The sequence below is a fragment of the Chanodichthys erythropterus genome, chromosome 19, assembly GCF_024489055.1.
Source record: "Chanodichthys erythropterus isolate Z2021 chromosome 19, ASM2448905v1, whole genome shotgun sequence".
Classification (NCBI taxonomy): domain Eukaryota; kingdom Metazoa; phylum Chordata; class Actinopteri; order Cypriniformes; family Xenocyprididae; genus Chanodichthys; species Chanodichthys erythropterus.
The window spans coordinates 13,066,882-13,079,886 of NC_090239.1; the positions used below are offsets into that span (position 1 = coordinate 13,066,882).

General features: G+C 35.8%; 2 protein-coding genes across 2 annotated transcripts; one reads left to right on the top strand and one right to left on the bottom strand.

Moving 5' to 3' along the window:
- Nucleotides 1-1,961: 1,961 nt before the first annotated feature.
- LOC137008335 (5-hydroxytryptamine receptor 3A-like) lies at nt 1,962-7,450 on the top strand. The gene is made up of 10 exons (XM_067370304.1): nt 1,962-2,059; nt 2,213-2,373; nt 2,478-2,522; nt 2,672-2,781; nt 2,991-3,160; nt 5,354-5,514; nt 5,597-5,804; nt 5,925-6,062; nt 6,133-6,328; nt 7,396-7,450. The coding sequence occupies exons 1-10, from the start codon at nt 2,014-2,016 to the stop codon at nt 7,448-7,450; spliced, it is 1,290 nt and encodes a 429-aa protein (XP_067226405.1). The 5' UTR covers nt 1,962-2,013.
- Nucleotides 7,451-10,200: 2,750 nt separating this feature from the next.
- On the bottom strand, nt 10,201-11,323 carry gall (galanin-like). Its single transcript, XM_067369250.1, has 6 exons — nt 11,298-11,323; nt 10,925-11,008; nt 10,779-10,833; nt 10,581-10,670; nt 10,345-10,398; nt 10,201-10,259 (listed from the first exon to the last, which is right to left on the bottom strand). The coding sequence occupies exons 2-6, from the start codon at nt 11,006-11,008 to the stop codon at nt 10,201-10,203; spliced, it is 342 nt and encodes a 113-aa protein (XP_067225351.1). The 5' UTR covers nt 11,298-11,323.
- Nucleotides 11,324-13,005: the final 1,682 nt, after the last annotated feature.

Consider the following 13,005-nt stretch of genomic DNA (forward strand, 5'->3'; position numbering starts at 1 on the left):
CATGCAATGCATTAAAATGTTGTCGTATTTGCAATGCTTTGACCGTTCTCTGTAGATCCAGCCTTCTCGCAAGCCATGATTGGTTGATTATGTATAATGCACGCTATTGGTCAAATTATTTTTCAGTCGTTATCTTCCGCAAATATGAAAACAAAACCAAAACTGGGACATTTTATGCATATTAGAAAACCTGGACAGGACACGTCCTGGGAAAATGGCACATATGGTCACCCTAGTAAAACGAGGGAATGGATTTTTAATGTGTGGCCACAATATACTAAAACGAGGGAATAAATTAATAAAATGAAGGAGTTAAATCTTAATTAGTGGCTTTAAATTGGAGACGAACAGAAGAATCTGCTAAGATTATGGAACAACAGTTTTAAACAATTTATTTTTTCACTGTTATTTATAACAGGATCTGCATTTTCATGGATTTAAATAAAATATTTTTGTTATAAGAGACAATAAATACAACTTTGTGCATCAAAACCAATGAACTTGATTTTCAAAAGTCAACAAATTTGCGACAGCTGAACACAATCTTTCATTTGTCCAAAATTACAGTAATTATCTCCAAGCTGAGATTCTTTTGAATAAGCTTGTTTGTGCCAAACAATGTTGTTCATTGACCTTTCATGTGGCTGTCTTGATACTCGAGAAAATATTGTTTGTAGGAAACATGAAATATGTTTAATTTTATCATAGATTATAGACAATTTTATATTTAAATACATCTGAAAGGTAGTTGATAGTTAAAAAAAAAACAAGAGAGAAAAAGAATAATAACAATTAAAGCTGCAAGTAGCGATGAAAGGGCCCTCGCACCCGTGTCCACGCAACTCGGTGGCTTTAGGGAAACAGAGCAAGGTGGGCAATATGCATTTAAGTATATAAATATAGGAGGACAACATCAGTCATTTGTATTTGACACACTTCCTGCTACCAGCTGGTGGCGATATGAGTATAAGTGAATTTTGGCGTGTAGATTTAAATGTGTTTCAGGGAGTGAATTACAGTGTAAAGCACGCCATTTCCTGTTGCCAACAGGTGGCGCTATGACTAACTGAATATTGGCATGTAGATGTCTTCAGGCTAGGACTCTTATCGAACATTTGAAGTTTGAGGCAGGTTGGACATTGTATGCTTGAGTTTCATGGTGAAACATCGAAATTTGTCAGGCTGCCACAGACACGCCCTTCAGCGAAAACTCAAGATCTTCGCAATTTAACGTTGCAAAGGCCTTTAAATTAGACTGACCAAATATTATGTTGATCTGATTAAAGGTCTAGGAGGAGTTTGTTAAAGTACAACATCTGGAAATGGCAAAAACTGCAAATATTTTGCAGAGAAAATTCTGTTACATGTGTCTACCAAATTTCATACTTGTATATGAAACGTAGCGCGAAGGGTGCTTGATTGTGCTTGATCGCCATTTTGCCACACCTAATTCTGAAACCCAAAGTTTTGTGAGTTTTCAAGCATGTTTAGGCCCTCAAAATGCAATTCATTTCGGAGAAGAAGAATAATTGACTGAGCAATTACAATAGTGTCCTCACACCATCAGTGCTCGGGCCCTAAAAATCTTCCCAACTAGAGTCATCCCAGTGAATCTCAGCCATTTCCCACCCAGTATGTGTATGAAATGAGTGTAAGTTGAGTGTATCTAATATTCAATGCATTCAACAATAATTGTTATTCCTTTGTGATCAAAATTGTAAGATAAAAGCACATCTCCCAGGACCTTATAGCATGTGTCCATCATCCACTCAAGCGCAAATTCATTCAAAGATTGCCTCCACTAACAATAACAGCAAAATGAATGTCACATTTGTGAGGAAAAATTGCCTTCAACAGCCCATCAGAAAGTTTTATGGTGCTCAGGGGAATTGTGTTCTCCATTATTATATCCCATCCATTTTCAACATGCACTGTTATATAAACGCAGGCGGTGAATGGGACCAGTTACCAGTCGTCTGCTAACCAGAGGTGGTTTTACACTGAACGTTGGAAATGAATTCTTTTCTTGTCTGTATTACCTGTCTACTGTTTCTAATAGGTGAGTAAAGCTTCCATTCTTTTTTTAGACGATGTTCTAAGTTGTTTTTTTAATATAAGCACCTTGTTTGCAATGGCTAAATTGTGTACTTATAGGGCATCTACGTCGTTTATTTACATCTAAAATAGTTTTTTTAATATTACTGGCTTGCAGATGGAGCATTCCTTGAACGAGCATGCAGTAAGCAAGACGTACTGGATTATTTAAATCTTACCAAAGGCAATGAGAAATTCACAACTTGCCGTCCTGCACTGGACTGGACACACCCCACCATAGTGTATTTTGATATTTACCTCTATGGCATTCTTTCTATGGTATGACTGCAAACAACCTATGTTCCAGTAGACCATTGTTTAAAGTTTTATTATTATTATTAATATTATTATTTTAATTGAATTCATTCATTTATTTTTTGCAGATTGAAAAATCTCAAATCTTTGTACCTTTATTATGGATATCTGCGGTAAGTGTTAAACAAAAATTTGCAAATCTTCTAATTCCTAGATTATATTGCATAATTGAAAAAAAAAAGAAGAAATATAAATACTGGTTAAAATAATTTAGGCGTTTAAAGACGTTTATTTATTTATGTATTTATTTTTGCTCATTTAGCGCTGGAACAACGAACGAATCTCTTGGGATCCTAAGGATTTCTGTGGCATTAAAAAAGTGATTTTACCAAAAGAATTGCTTTGGAAACCAGACCTCTATGTTGTTGAGGCGTGAGTGTATACAAATGATAAATCTGTATATGTTTTTTCTTAATTTATATAATACACACATTATACTTTATACATTATTATTGATGATTTTGAAAAAAGTACCTTGTTTATTAACCATATAACATTATTTATGTAAAATGGTAGATTTGTTTTGACACAAACTCATTTTACCTGCCATGTTAAAAATGTAATTTATCGACATGTTTCAGTGTAGAGAAGGAAGATGGACCACTGAACCCATATTTGTATATTACTCATGATGGAAATGTGACGATGGAGGATGACCATAAAATTGTCAGTACCTGCACAATGAATGTACACAAATTTCCTTTTGATACCCAAACCTGCCACATAACAGTGTCTTCAATTAATCACTCAGGTGAGTGCACAATAAATATTCATCAAGTAAACATTCATTAAAATTATGGATGCAAGATATTAAAATCTGGCCTATTTTTTAATGTTGGCAGGTAATCGATAAATGAGCGATATTAAAATCTATCCGATTTTGTCTACATAAATAAAAATAAAACACTGGTAAATAAAATCAATAATTTTAAATGCTACAAGTTAATTTAGGCATCATAACATTATAATGTACAGTATGAAAAATGGATATTTATTTTGAGATTTGCTGAAAATTACATTTAACAGGTTGGAACTATAAGTATTTTTAAAGGTGCCTAGAACTTTTTTTTACAAGATGTAATATAAGTCTAAGGTGTCCCCTGAATGTGTCTGTGAAGTTTCAGCTCAAAATACCCCATAGATTTTTTTAAATTCTTTAAAAAATTTTAACTGCCCCTATTTAAATGCCCCTATTTTGGGGCATAATTAGAAATGAGCCGATTCAGGGTGTGTGGCCCTTTAATTCTCGTGCTCCACGCCCAAAGAGCTCGCGCTTGCTTTAAACAGCTAATATAACCCTCAAAATGGATCTTTACAAAGTGTTTGTCAAGCAACATGTCTAATCGCGTAAGTACAGTGTTTATTTTGATGTTTACATTGATTCTGAATGAGTTTGAGGCTATGCTCTGTGGCTAACGGCTAATGCTACACTGTTGGAGAGATTTATAAAGAATGAAGTTGTGTTTATGAATTATACAGACTGCAAGTGTTTAAAAAATGAAAATAACGACGGCTCTTGTCTCCGTGAATAAAGTAAGAAATGATGGTAACTTTAACCACATTTAACAGTACATTAGCAACATGCTAACGAAACATTTAGAAAGACAATTTACAAATATCACTAAAAATATCATGGATCATGTCAGTTATTATTGCTCCATCTGCCATTTTTCGCTGTTGTCCTTGCTTGCTTACCTAGTCTGATGATTCAGCTGTGCACATCCAGACGTCCTGCCCTTGTCTAATGCCTTTCATATGCAAATATTGGTGGCGTACACCCCTGTTACGTAACAGTCGGTGTTATGTTGAGATTCGCCTGTTCTTCGGAGGTCTTTTAAACAAATGAGATTTATATAAGAAGGAGGAAACAATGGAGTTTGAGACTCACTGTATGTCTTTTCCATGTACTGAACTCTTGTTATTCAACTATGCCGAGGTAAATTCAATTTTTGAATCTAGGGCACCTTTAAAGTAACTTCTAAATGTAAAAGAAAGGGGAAATAAGCATGTACAATTAAATATACATCAACCAATGTATATTCAGTATTGGCCAATACATATATATTTAAAAATCTTTATTGTATGTAGGCCTTTGGTACCAATAATTGGTAACCTATATATTGTTCACACATTGTTCAAGCAATTGCTCTAACTAAACAAATGCCATTTGCTGATGAATCTTCCTTATTGATAGTTTTAGTACATTCAAACTTGTTTACTTTGGTTGTTGAGCTGCACGATTCTGGATAAATTGAGAATCATGATTCTGAAAAGCCAGACAAACAACATGTAATAACATGTAATGTAATCCTTTTATTTTTAATATTTAGCATGTTCATGTGCTGCTACGCGTCCCTGTGTGTGTAACAAGCAGAGTGTACGAGCGTTGTGCATCCACCTATAGGCGCATATCATTAACGTGCCTTTAAATAACAACAACAACGAAAATATTGCGCCATTGACTTTAGACCAGGTTTTTGTTGGTCAATGGCGCAGTCGTTTTCAGTTGCCTCAAAATAGCAACACGCCAACAATGCGCCTGAACACACCTCGTTTTCAGACCAGCACACCCATGGGCAACAGATGGGTGTGAATGCATTAGCTATTTAAACAACATGTCTGCTGGACGTGAAAATGATAACTGCATCAGGCTGAAACTAGCAAAAAACACTTACGTTGCACCTGGCGTCGTACGGTAGGGCCCAATGACGCAGTCATAAACACTTCACTTGTTTCATTTGCTGGATGAATCAGCATTTTTTGAATGAACCTCTTGAATTAATGATTCAATGACAATTAATTGTACAGCTTTACTTGCTTGCTATATAAAGTATCGCAAATGTTAATTGTATTATAATGTTGTTGCTTTCCATTATCAAAAACCCCTACAGGTAGGCTATTCATTGTTACTCTGTAACAAGCTGCTTTCCTTTATGTGAAACAGATAAAGAAATAAAGCTGGTTCCTGCCTCCAATTCATCAAAGGCGACACAAGTAGCTCGGGAAAGCATATTAACCGAAGGAGAATGGGAATTCTTGAACATATCCGTCTCGAAGGAGAAAGATATTTATGAGGGCCAAACATATGACAGGATAAAGTACACGGTACTAATACTCAGTTTTGTCTTCCATTCTAGTGATTACAGTCTTAGATGTTTCACCTCTCTATTGTCTCTTTCCTCTTTAGATTTCAGTCAGAAGGATGCCCCTGATGCATTTCATCAATTTTCAGCTACCTATATTGTTTTTCCTCATTGTGGACCTAGCTTCTTTTTTCATACCAGATAGAGGGGAGAAGCTGTGCTTCAAAGTGACTGTGCTGCTGGGGATCTCTGTACTTATGCTCATCCTAAATGACATTCTGCCATCCAAATCTCACAGATGTCCTCTGATCGGTAAGGGAATTCTCGGTTCAAGGAAATTTCCCTTAATACAGAGAAGTCTTTTCATATATCAGTGGTATGTTTAGACTGTCTTTATAGTTTCATATAAACTCCCTCTTTTGTTCTGTGCAGCTACGTATGTCATTGTCATCTTTTCCTTCATGTTGTTGAGTCTTCTGGAGACGATTTTGGTGATATACTTAATAAATATGAGCTCTGAACAAGACACTAAGAGGGTTCAGAGACCTGAAGATCTCAGTTCTGAAACAGGTATGCACATCTATCACAGCAATACGGAAACTGTATCGTCTTACTGTCATAGACTGTGTTTTTCTTTCAGATAAATGCAAAGGAAACAGCAGTGATCACATCTGTTATTCTGGAGTGGAGGCTCCTCTAGAGTCTCTGATGTTGAAGGAAATATACAGCAAAGAAAAAATGAATGACATGCACTTATTGCAGCTGATCCTGGAAGAGCTTCAGACTATCAAACAGACTCTTGTTCCCCATGCTTTAAATGCCCAAACTGGTCAGAAGTACTGGTTAGGAGTGGTCAAATGCATTAATAGGCTTTTCTTTTTGGTTTATCTCCTCTCTATTTCTCTCTTTCTTGGTTTCATGTTTCGAGAATGGAAAGTTGAGTAATTTCAGACTCTAAAATTGTGCATATAGTATTACATACATATTGTCTTCCTGTTAAAAGTATTGTTATTCTTGAAAGAGCTGCAGCATATACTTCAAATTATCTTGTGGTAGTTTTATCTCCCGTACCCTGCAATATGCCTGGCTTTGTATACTGTTTACTATGTGAAATAAAGCATGCAGAATCCCCAGAATATTGTGACAAAACCTGACACAAAATGAATCCATTCTCTCTGACTGAGAACCAAAATGATGTTTAAATGTCTGTAATGGGGTGCATTCATGTAAACTGCCAAGGGGATGATGCCTGTAAGTTATAACTCTAAAGTTTAGGTTTTCCCCTCTTGCTAGTTGGCGTGCTTCAATCCCATGTTGATGGTAAATTAATTAGTTAGACTGATATTGGGGTGGAGCAGAATAGCAGCTCATATTGCGCTCCTGACCTGAATCTGATCCATACTGAAGGTGCATCATTCTCTTGTGAGTATAGGGGAGAAATGTAACCTGTTTTAATTCATAATGCGGTTGTTTATAGACAGTAGATGTATATATGTAGTAGGCCTGGGTTTTTACGTTTTATTTCCAATGTATCATATTGCACAATGACCCATTTTCTCATCCACTGCCATAAATATTAATAATAGGTCAAATCAGAGGTCAAATGGAGGTAAAAAAAAAATATTCCCCATCCTGGCTTTTTGCGGGCACAGTGCACTAGGGCCAGCCCACACTAAACCTAAACAGGCAGAGTGCGGGCTTGCCCAGGCGAGACCCACAGCTTTGGGCTCACTCCAGGCTCTCTTTTCTTTTTTAACAATCTTTGACCGTTATTTTTTATTAATGGTAAACATTTGGCACCCTGTGCTGCCATGCATTTCATTTATGTTTTTTTGTTTGTTTGTTTTTTGTGTGTGTATAGTAGCTGAAAAGTATTTATAATGAAACAGATTTACTGTTGCAGATTAATAGCCTGGGCCCTGTGTGGGCCTAGTGAGGGCTTCCTGGGGGCTAAGTGAGGGCGGCCAGTGCTAAGGGGCCAACGTTTTGCCAGTGAGCAAATTCTCAGGGGCCCTACACTGGCAGCCTGCTGGGGGCCCTTAGGCTAGCCCTATGTGGCAGGGTTGTGGTCATCAATTATTTATATCATTGTAGTATTGGAGTGACCACCAGACTCTATCTCTCTCTCACACACACACACACACACACACACAGGCTATAGTTCAATTAGGATATTTAAGTAACTTTTTATTAACATAGACACTAGAAAAAAACATTCCTGGTGTGCATTTTGAGACAAAACAATGGCACTGAATTATTTTAAAATATGTCAATACAAGTTGCTTTCAGTTAACAGCTCAAACATACATTTTAGTCTGGGACTATCTTAAAGGGTTAGTTCACCCAAAAATGAAAATTCTGTCATTTATTATTCACCCTCATGCCGTTCCACACCCGTAAGACCTTCATTAATCTTCGGAACACAAATGAAGATATTTTTGTTGAAATCCGATGGCTCCGTGAGGCCTCCATAGGGAGCAATGACACTTCCTCTGTCAAGATCCATAAAGGTACTAAAAACATATTTAAATCAGTGCATGTGAGTACAGTGGCTCAATATTAATATTATAAAGCGACAATATTTTTGGTGCAATAAAAAAAAACTAAATAATGACTTATTTAGTGATGACCGATTTCAAAACACTGCTTCAGGAAGCTTCGGAGCATAAATGAATCAGTGTGTCGAATCATGATTCGGATCACGTGTCAAAACTGCCAACGGCTGAAATCACGTGACTTTGGCGCTCCGAACAGCAGATTCGACACACTGATTCATCTGTGCTCCGAAGCTTCCTGAAGCAGTATTTTGAAATCGGCCATCACTTTATTTTATTTTTTTTGGCACTATAAAAATATTCTTGTCGCTTTATAATATTAATATTGAGACACTGCACTCACATGAACTGATTTAAATATGTTTTTAGTACCTTTATGGATCTTGAGAGAGGAAGTGTCCATTGCTCCCTATGGAGGCCTCACGGAGCCATCGGATTTCAATTAAAATATCTTCATTTGTGTTCCGAAGATTAACGAAGTTCTTACAGGTGTGGAACGACATGAGGGTAAGTAATAAATGACAGAATTTTCATTTTTGGGTGAACCAACCCTTGAAGTCAGGCACTTTCTGCTTCCCGTAGTGACGCTCGCGCTGCCAATGGGGTAAATATCCAAATTGGGCTCAAAATTGGACTTAGATGCTCTGTAAAAGAATGCATATATGCACAGGTAGTCTTTCTTTACAAAGTGACATCGCCAACTACTTGTCTGGCATGCGTAATACAGTGTTTTTAGTCGTTAGCGCGGATCCATGTGAATCAGAAATTTTTGATAACGTTGTCATCTGTACAAAGAAACATTGTTAGTACATTGTTGTCGCGTAAACGTACCTTTAGTGTTAGTTTTTCTCTTGCTGCTGAAATTGTGTTAGCTGTGGCAAGGGAAAATGTGGTCAGGTGATAACTGACAACTTGATGCTGGAGAGGTTGTGTGTGGTTTAGTGGTCTAATCTTACACAGAGTGTTTGTTTTTTATAGATGTAATGCAGTTAATTTTTAACTTAATAATAGTCTGTTATAAAATGCATTGCGGCATGAAGCGTGTCATTATTGTTGAGATTTATATTTCTACGTAAGGGGGTCTATATGGTTGGAAAGATGCTGCAGCGGTCAACCTGAAGCTTTGACATGCACACCCACTGAAGCTAAGCAGTAGCAATAAGCTGTATTGTGTAAAGTGTGTCACCCTGGTGTAAAATAGTCCATACAGCACATCATATACTGCCCAGTACCCCAATAAAGGATTAAAATAAACCCGAGAATGTTTTTGAAAGAAGTCTCATATGCTCATCAAGGCTGCATTTATTTGATCAAAAATACAGAGAAACAGTAATATTGTGAAATATTATTACAATTTAAAATAATGGTTTTCTATTTTAATAGTAACTAGCTACTTGAGTTGATTTTTCATTGGATACTTTTTAACTCTTACTCAAGTAACTATTAAAATGATTATTTTCAATTTTGAGTAAATATTTCTACAAGTAGGCTACTTTTACTTGAGTACAGTTTTTGGATACTCTACCCACCTCTGGTCTTGCGCATTTGGAAGCATTTACAAGGATGGAATTTCCTTTATCTGCCACAAGATGGCGCCATAACACATATTTGCTCTTTATTACATAGTCTACATTTGAGATTGAAGAGAATGACATCCAAAACACATAGGACGCATTAGTATTCAAGAAATCTGGTCTGAAATAAATCTTGACCCAATATCCCTTTATTACACTTAATAGAAATATATACACTCCCACTAGCCTTTAAAAAAACACATTTTTTAGGCAAATCTTTTGAAAACATTCTCGAAATCAATTCAAATCATAACTATTAGTTAAATAGCTATTTGTTGAAAAATGTCTGTTTGTAAATGGCATTGGTGAAAACAGGTTTCATTAGTAGTTTTCACTTCTGATTGACCAACACATTACCACAATTTACTTTTTTTATATGGAATAAATATAAAAGGTTTTCTAAAATATTTATCATGAAGTGCTTTATTTGAACTCTGAAGCAGGTAATTATGCACCAACAATTCTGTGTAAAGTGGTGAGAAGAGCCAAATCAGATTCATGGGGTATTAATATATGCAATTTACCAGTTTTAACTGCGTAATAAATAATGATAACAAAGGATGAAAACAGAGATATCTGTTATTGCTTCATATGGCCATTGATTAAAGAGCCACTAAAATCTTCAGCCATTCCCATTTCTGAAAGAGAAAAATAGTAATCATAATTTTTTTCAGTTACAAGACATAAAAGGAAACAAATCAATGAAACTATTTTGAAATTCACCTTTTAATCGCAGATGTGCAAGATGACCCAGCAGTGAGAGAAGATATGAATCGTCTATGGAATAAGAAAAAAAAAAAAAAAAAATGGACTACTTTAGAACAATACTAACAATTAATTTAACAAAGAAGAAGAATATTTATTATAGAAATATAAATAGAAATGTACTAATATTTCAGATTATTCCTTAAGGTTTGCTATTCATAATAAAACTAATTATAAATGCTTTAAGGACTGACTGTATGAAGATGTTGGTACGCTTGAGCTCTCATTCCACACGTCTCTTTTGCCCGTAGCTCTGTGTCTTACATTAAGACTTCTGTGAGCATCTGCAAGAGGAGAACCACAACATTAAAGCAATAAAACCAATATTAAATGCAGTTAAAATACACATTTGCACAAAACTCTGTCTAACTGTTTGAATGCAATGCACTTACAAGGTCCTAGTAGGTACCCAGCACTGTGTAGAGTCCAGCCTTTTTTCTCTGGATTCTGTGGGATTAATAGAAAGACCCATAAAAGAGACGATGAAAAAACAATCATCTATCTTGTTGAACCCAAGAAGAGGTAATAGAAGATGTACCGTAAGGGTCATGCCATGGATTCTTGAGAGATGTGCAGTAAAGACACAGAGAGAGATGCAAAGTAGAGCACAATTTGTCTGCATCTGTACACAAAAAAAAAAAGTACATGTAACATGTGCATCCAAACACTGTAAAACAAACCATGTTATTTGAAAGGGGGAAAAAAGCTTACAACAATTGCTGTTATATGTAAAGGTAGTGTTAGTTAGGTGTTTACCAAGCAACTAGACTGACTTAGTTTACTTTTGTGATGTTTTATAAATTATAAATTAAACAACATTTTGTTTTACCTCATTCTATAAGGAATTTTAACACACAATCCTGATAATAGTACAGTTGTTAAAACATAAACACAACACAAATAACACTTACCTTCTAAGAGAACAGTTGTGGTTTATAAATATTAATAAAAAAACAAAATCAGAATTCCAGGAAAAAAGAGACAGCCTGTAACCTTCAAATAACAGGGTTGCTGCAGGTGTGTGTCTGAATGAGGGACAGTCTGTCTTTTATACACCCAGTAGCATACAGCATATTAACATAATGAAACTCTATTAGTACGATGTTCATTTGTTCATTTCCCATAATTACTGGTGCTGTTTACAGAGACGGGAGAGGGAGGAAGGACAGAGAATGATGAGACAGAATTAATCAGACTGTTTGCAAGGTTATACAGTAGGAGGGAAAGAGAGAAGGAATAGTTCAATAAAATAGTGCATCTAAAAAAAAAAGTTTACTTGATATCTATCTATCTATCTATCTATCTATCTATCTATCTATCTATCTATCTATCTATCTATCTATCTATCTATCTATCTATCTATCTATCTATCTATCTATCTATCTATCTATCTATCTATCTATCAGTTGTGGTCAGAATTATTGGCACCCTTGGTAAATATGATCAAAGATGACAATAAAAATAAATTTGCATTGTTTATCCCTTTGATCTTTAATTCATCAAATTAGCAAAAATCTAACCTTTCATTGAAGGAAAAGAATTGAAAGTGTGGGGCGGGGGAGGTCAAATTTTAAAATAAATGTTTTTCTCCAAAACACGTTGGTCACAATTATTGGCACCCCTAAAATTTTTTATGAGTAAAATATCTCTGAAGTATATTCCCATTCATATTTAAAAAATTTTAGCACACCAGGGTGATCATGAACATGAAATTGTCCAGCCATGACTTCCTGTTCCGCGGGAGTATAAACATGAGGAAACACAAAGGCCAAATTCCCTTAATCATTCATCACAATGAGTAAAACCAAAGAATATAGTTATGATGTGCAGCAGAAGATTGTTGAGCTTCACAAAATAGAAAGTGTCTGTAAGAAAAAAGCATTGAAAATCCCCATTTCCACTATCAGGGCAATAATTAAGAAGTTCCAATCAATTAAAGATGTTACAAATCTGCCTGGAAGAGGACGAGTGTCTAAATCGTCCTAATGCGCGGTGAGGAGGAAAGTTTGAATGGACAAAGACTCTCCAAGGATCACAGCTGGAGAATTGCAGAGATTAGTTGAGTCTTGAGTCTCAGAAAGCCTAAAAAAATAATCAAACTGCACCTACATTCCCACCAGTTTTTAAGGAGAGTTTCAAGAAAAATCCTCTGCTCTTATCCAGAAACAATCTCCAGCATATTGAGCCCGATCACACGAAAATGCGTATAAATAGTATGTGTGTAATCTCGTAGAATATATACGCCAAAATGAGTTTTGGCGTGCTTATGGTACGCAGTTTTTCGCGTGCATATGATACGCAGTTTATGGCGTATTATACATACGAAACCCCCACCCCCATCCTAACCAAGAGCGTATCATATACACGCCATAAAGTGCGTATAATATGCATGGTCATTTTTGAAACTAAAAAAGAGCTTTTTGCAAACTCACCAGATGGGTTTGGTGCACACATTATGGATAAAAAGTACCCCATGGCCACGGTTAAATATACTGCTGGATCTTTAATGTTGTGGGCCTATTTTTCTGCTGGAGGTCCTGGACATCTTGTTCAGATATATGGTATCAAAATGTCAAGAGATAAAAAATCAAAACCTGAACGCTTCTGCTAGAAATCCAA

Excerpts from the sequence above, each read along its gene's own strand:
- LOC137008335 (XM_067370304.1), top strand. The coding sequence starts at position 2,014 with ATGAATTCTTTTCTTGTCTGTATTACCTGTCTACTGTTTCTAATAG. Across the intron at positions 2,060-2,212 it reads CTGTCTACTGTTTCTAATAG|ATGGAGCATTCCTTGAACGA; the intron begins GTGAGTAAAGCT and ends ACTGGCTTGCAG. Across the intron at positions 6,329-7,395 it reads AATGCCCAAACTGGTCAGAA|ATTAATAGCCTGGGCCCTGT; the intron begins GTACTGGTTAGG and ends TTACTGTTGCAG.
- gall (XM_067369250.1), bottom strand. The coding sequence starts at position 11,008 with ATGCAGACAAATTGTGCTCTACTTTGCATCTCTCTCTGTGTCTTTACT. Across the intron at positions 10,399-10,580 it reads CGTACCAACATCTTCATACA|ACGATTCATATCTTCTCTCA; the intron begins GTCAGTCCTTAA and ends CTTATTCCATAG. Across the intron at positions 10,260-10,344 it reads TGCACATCTGCGATTAAAAG|AAATGGGAATGGCTGAAGAT; the intron begins GTGAATTTCAAA and ends TTTCTCTTTCAG.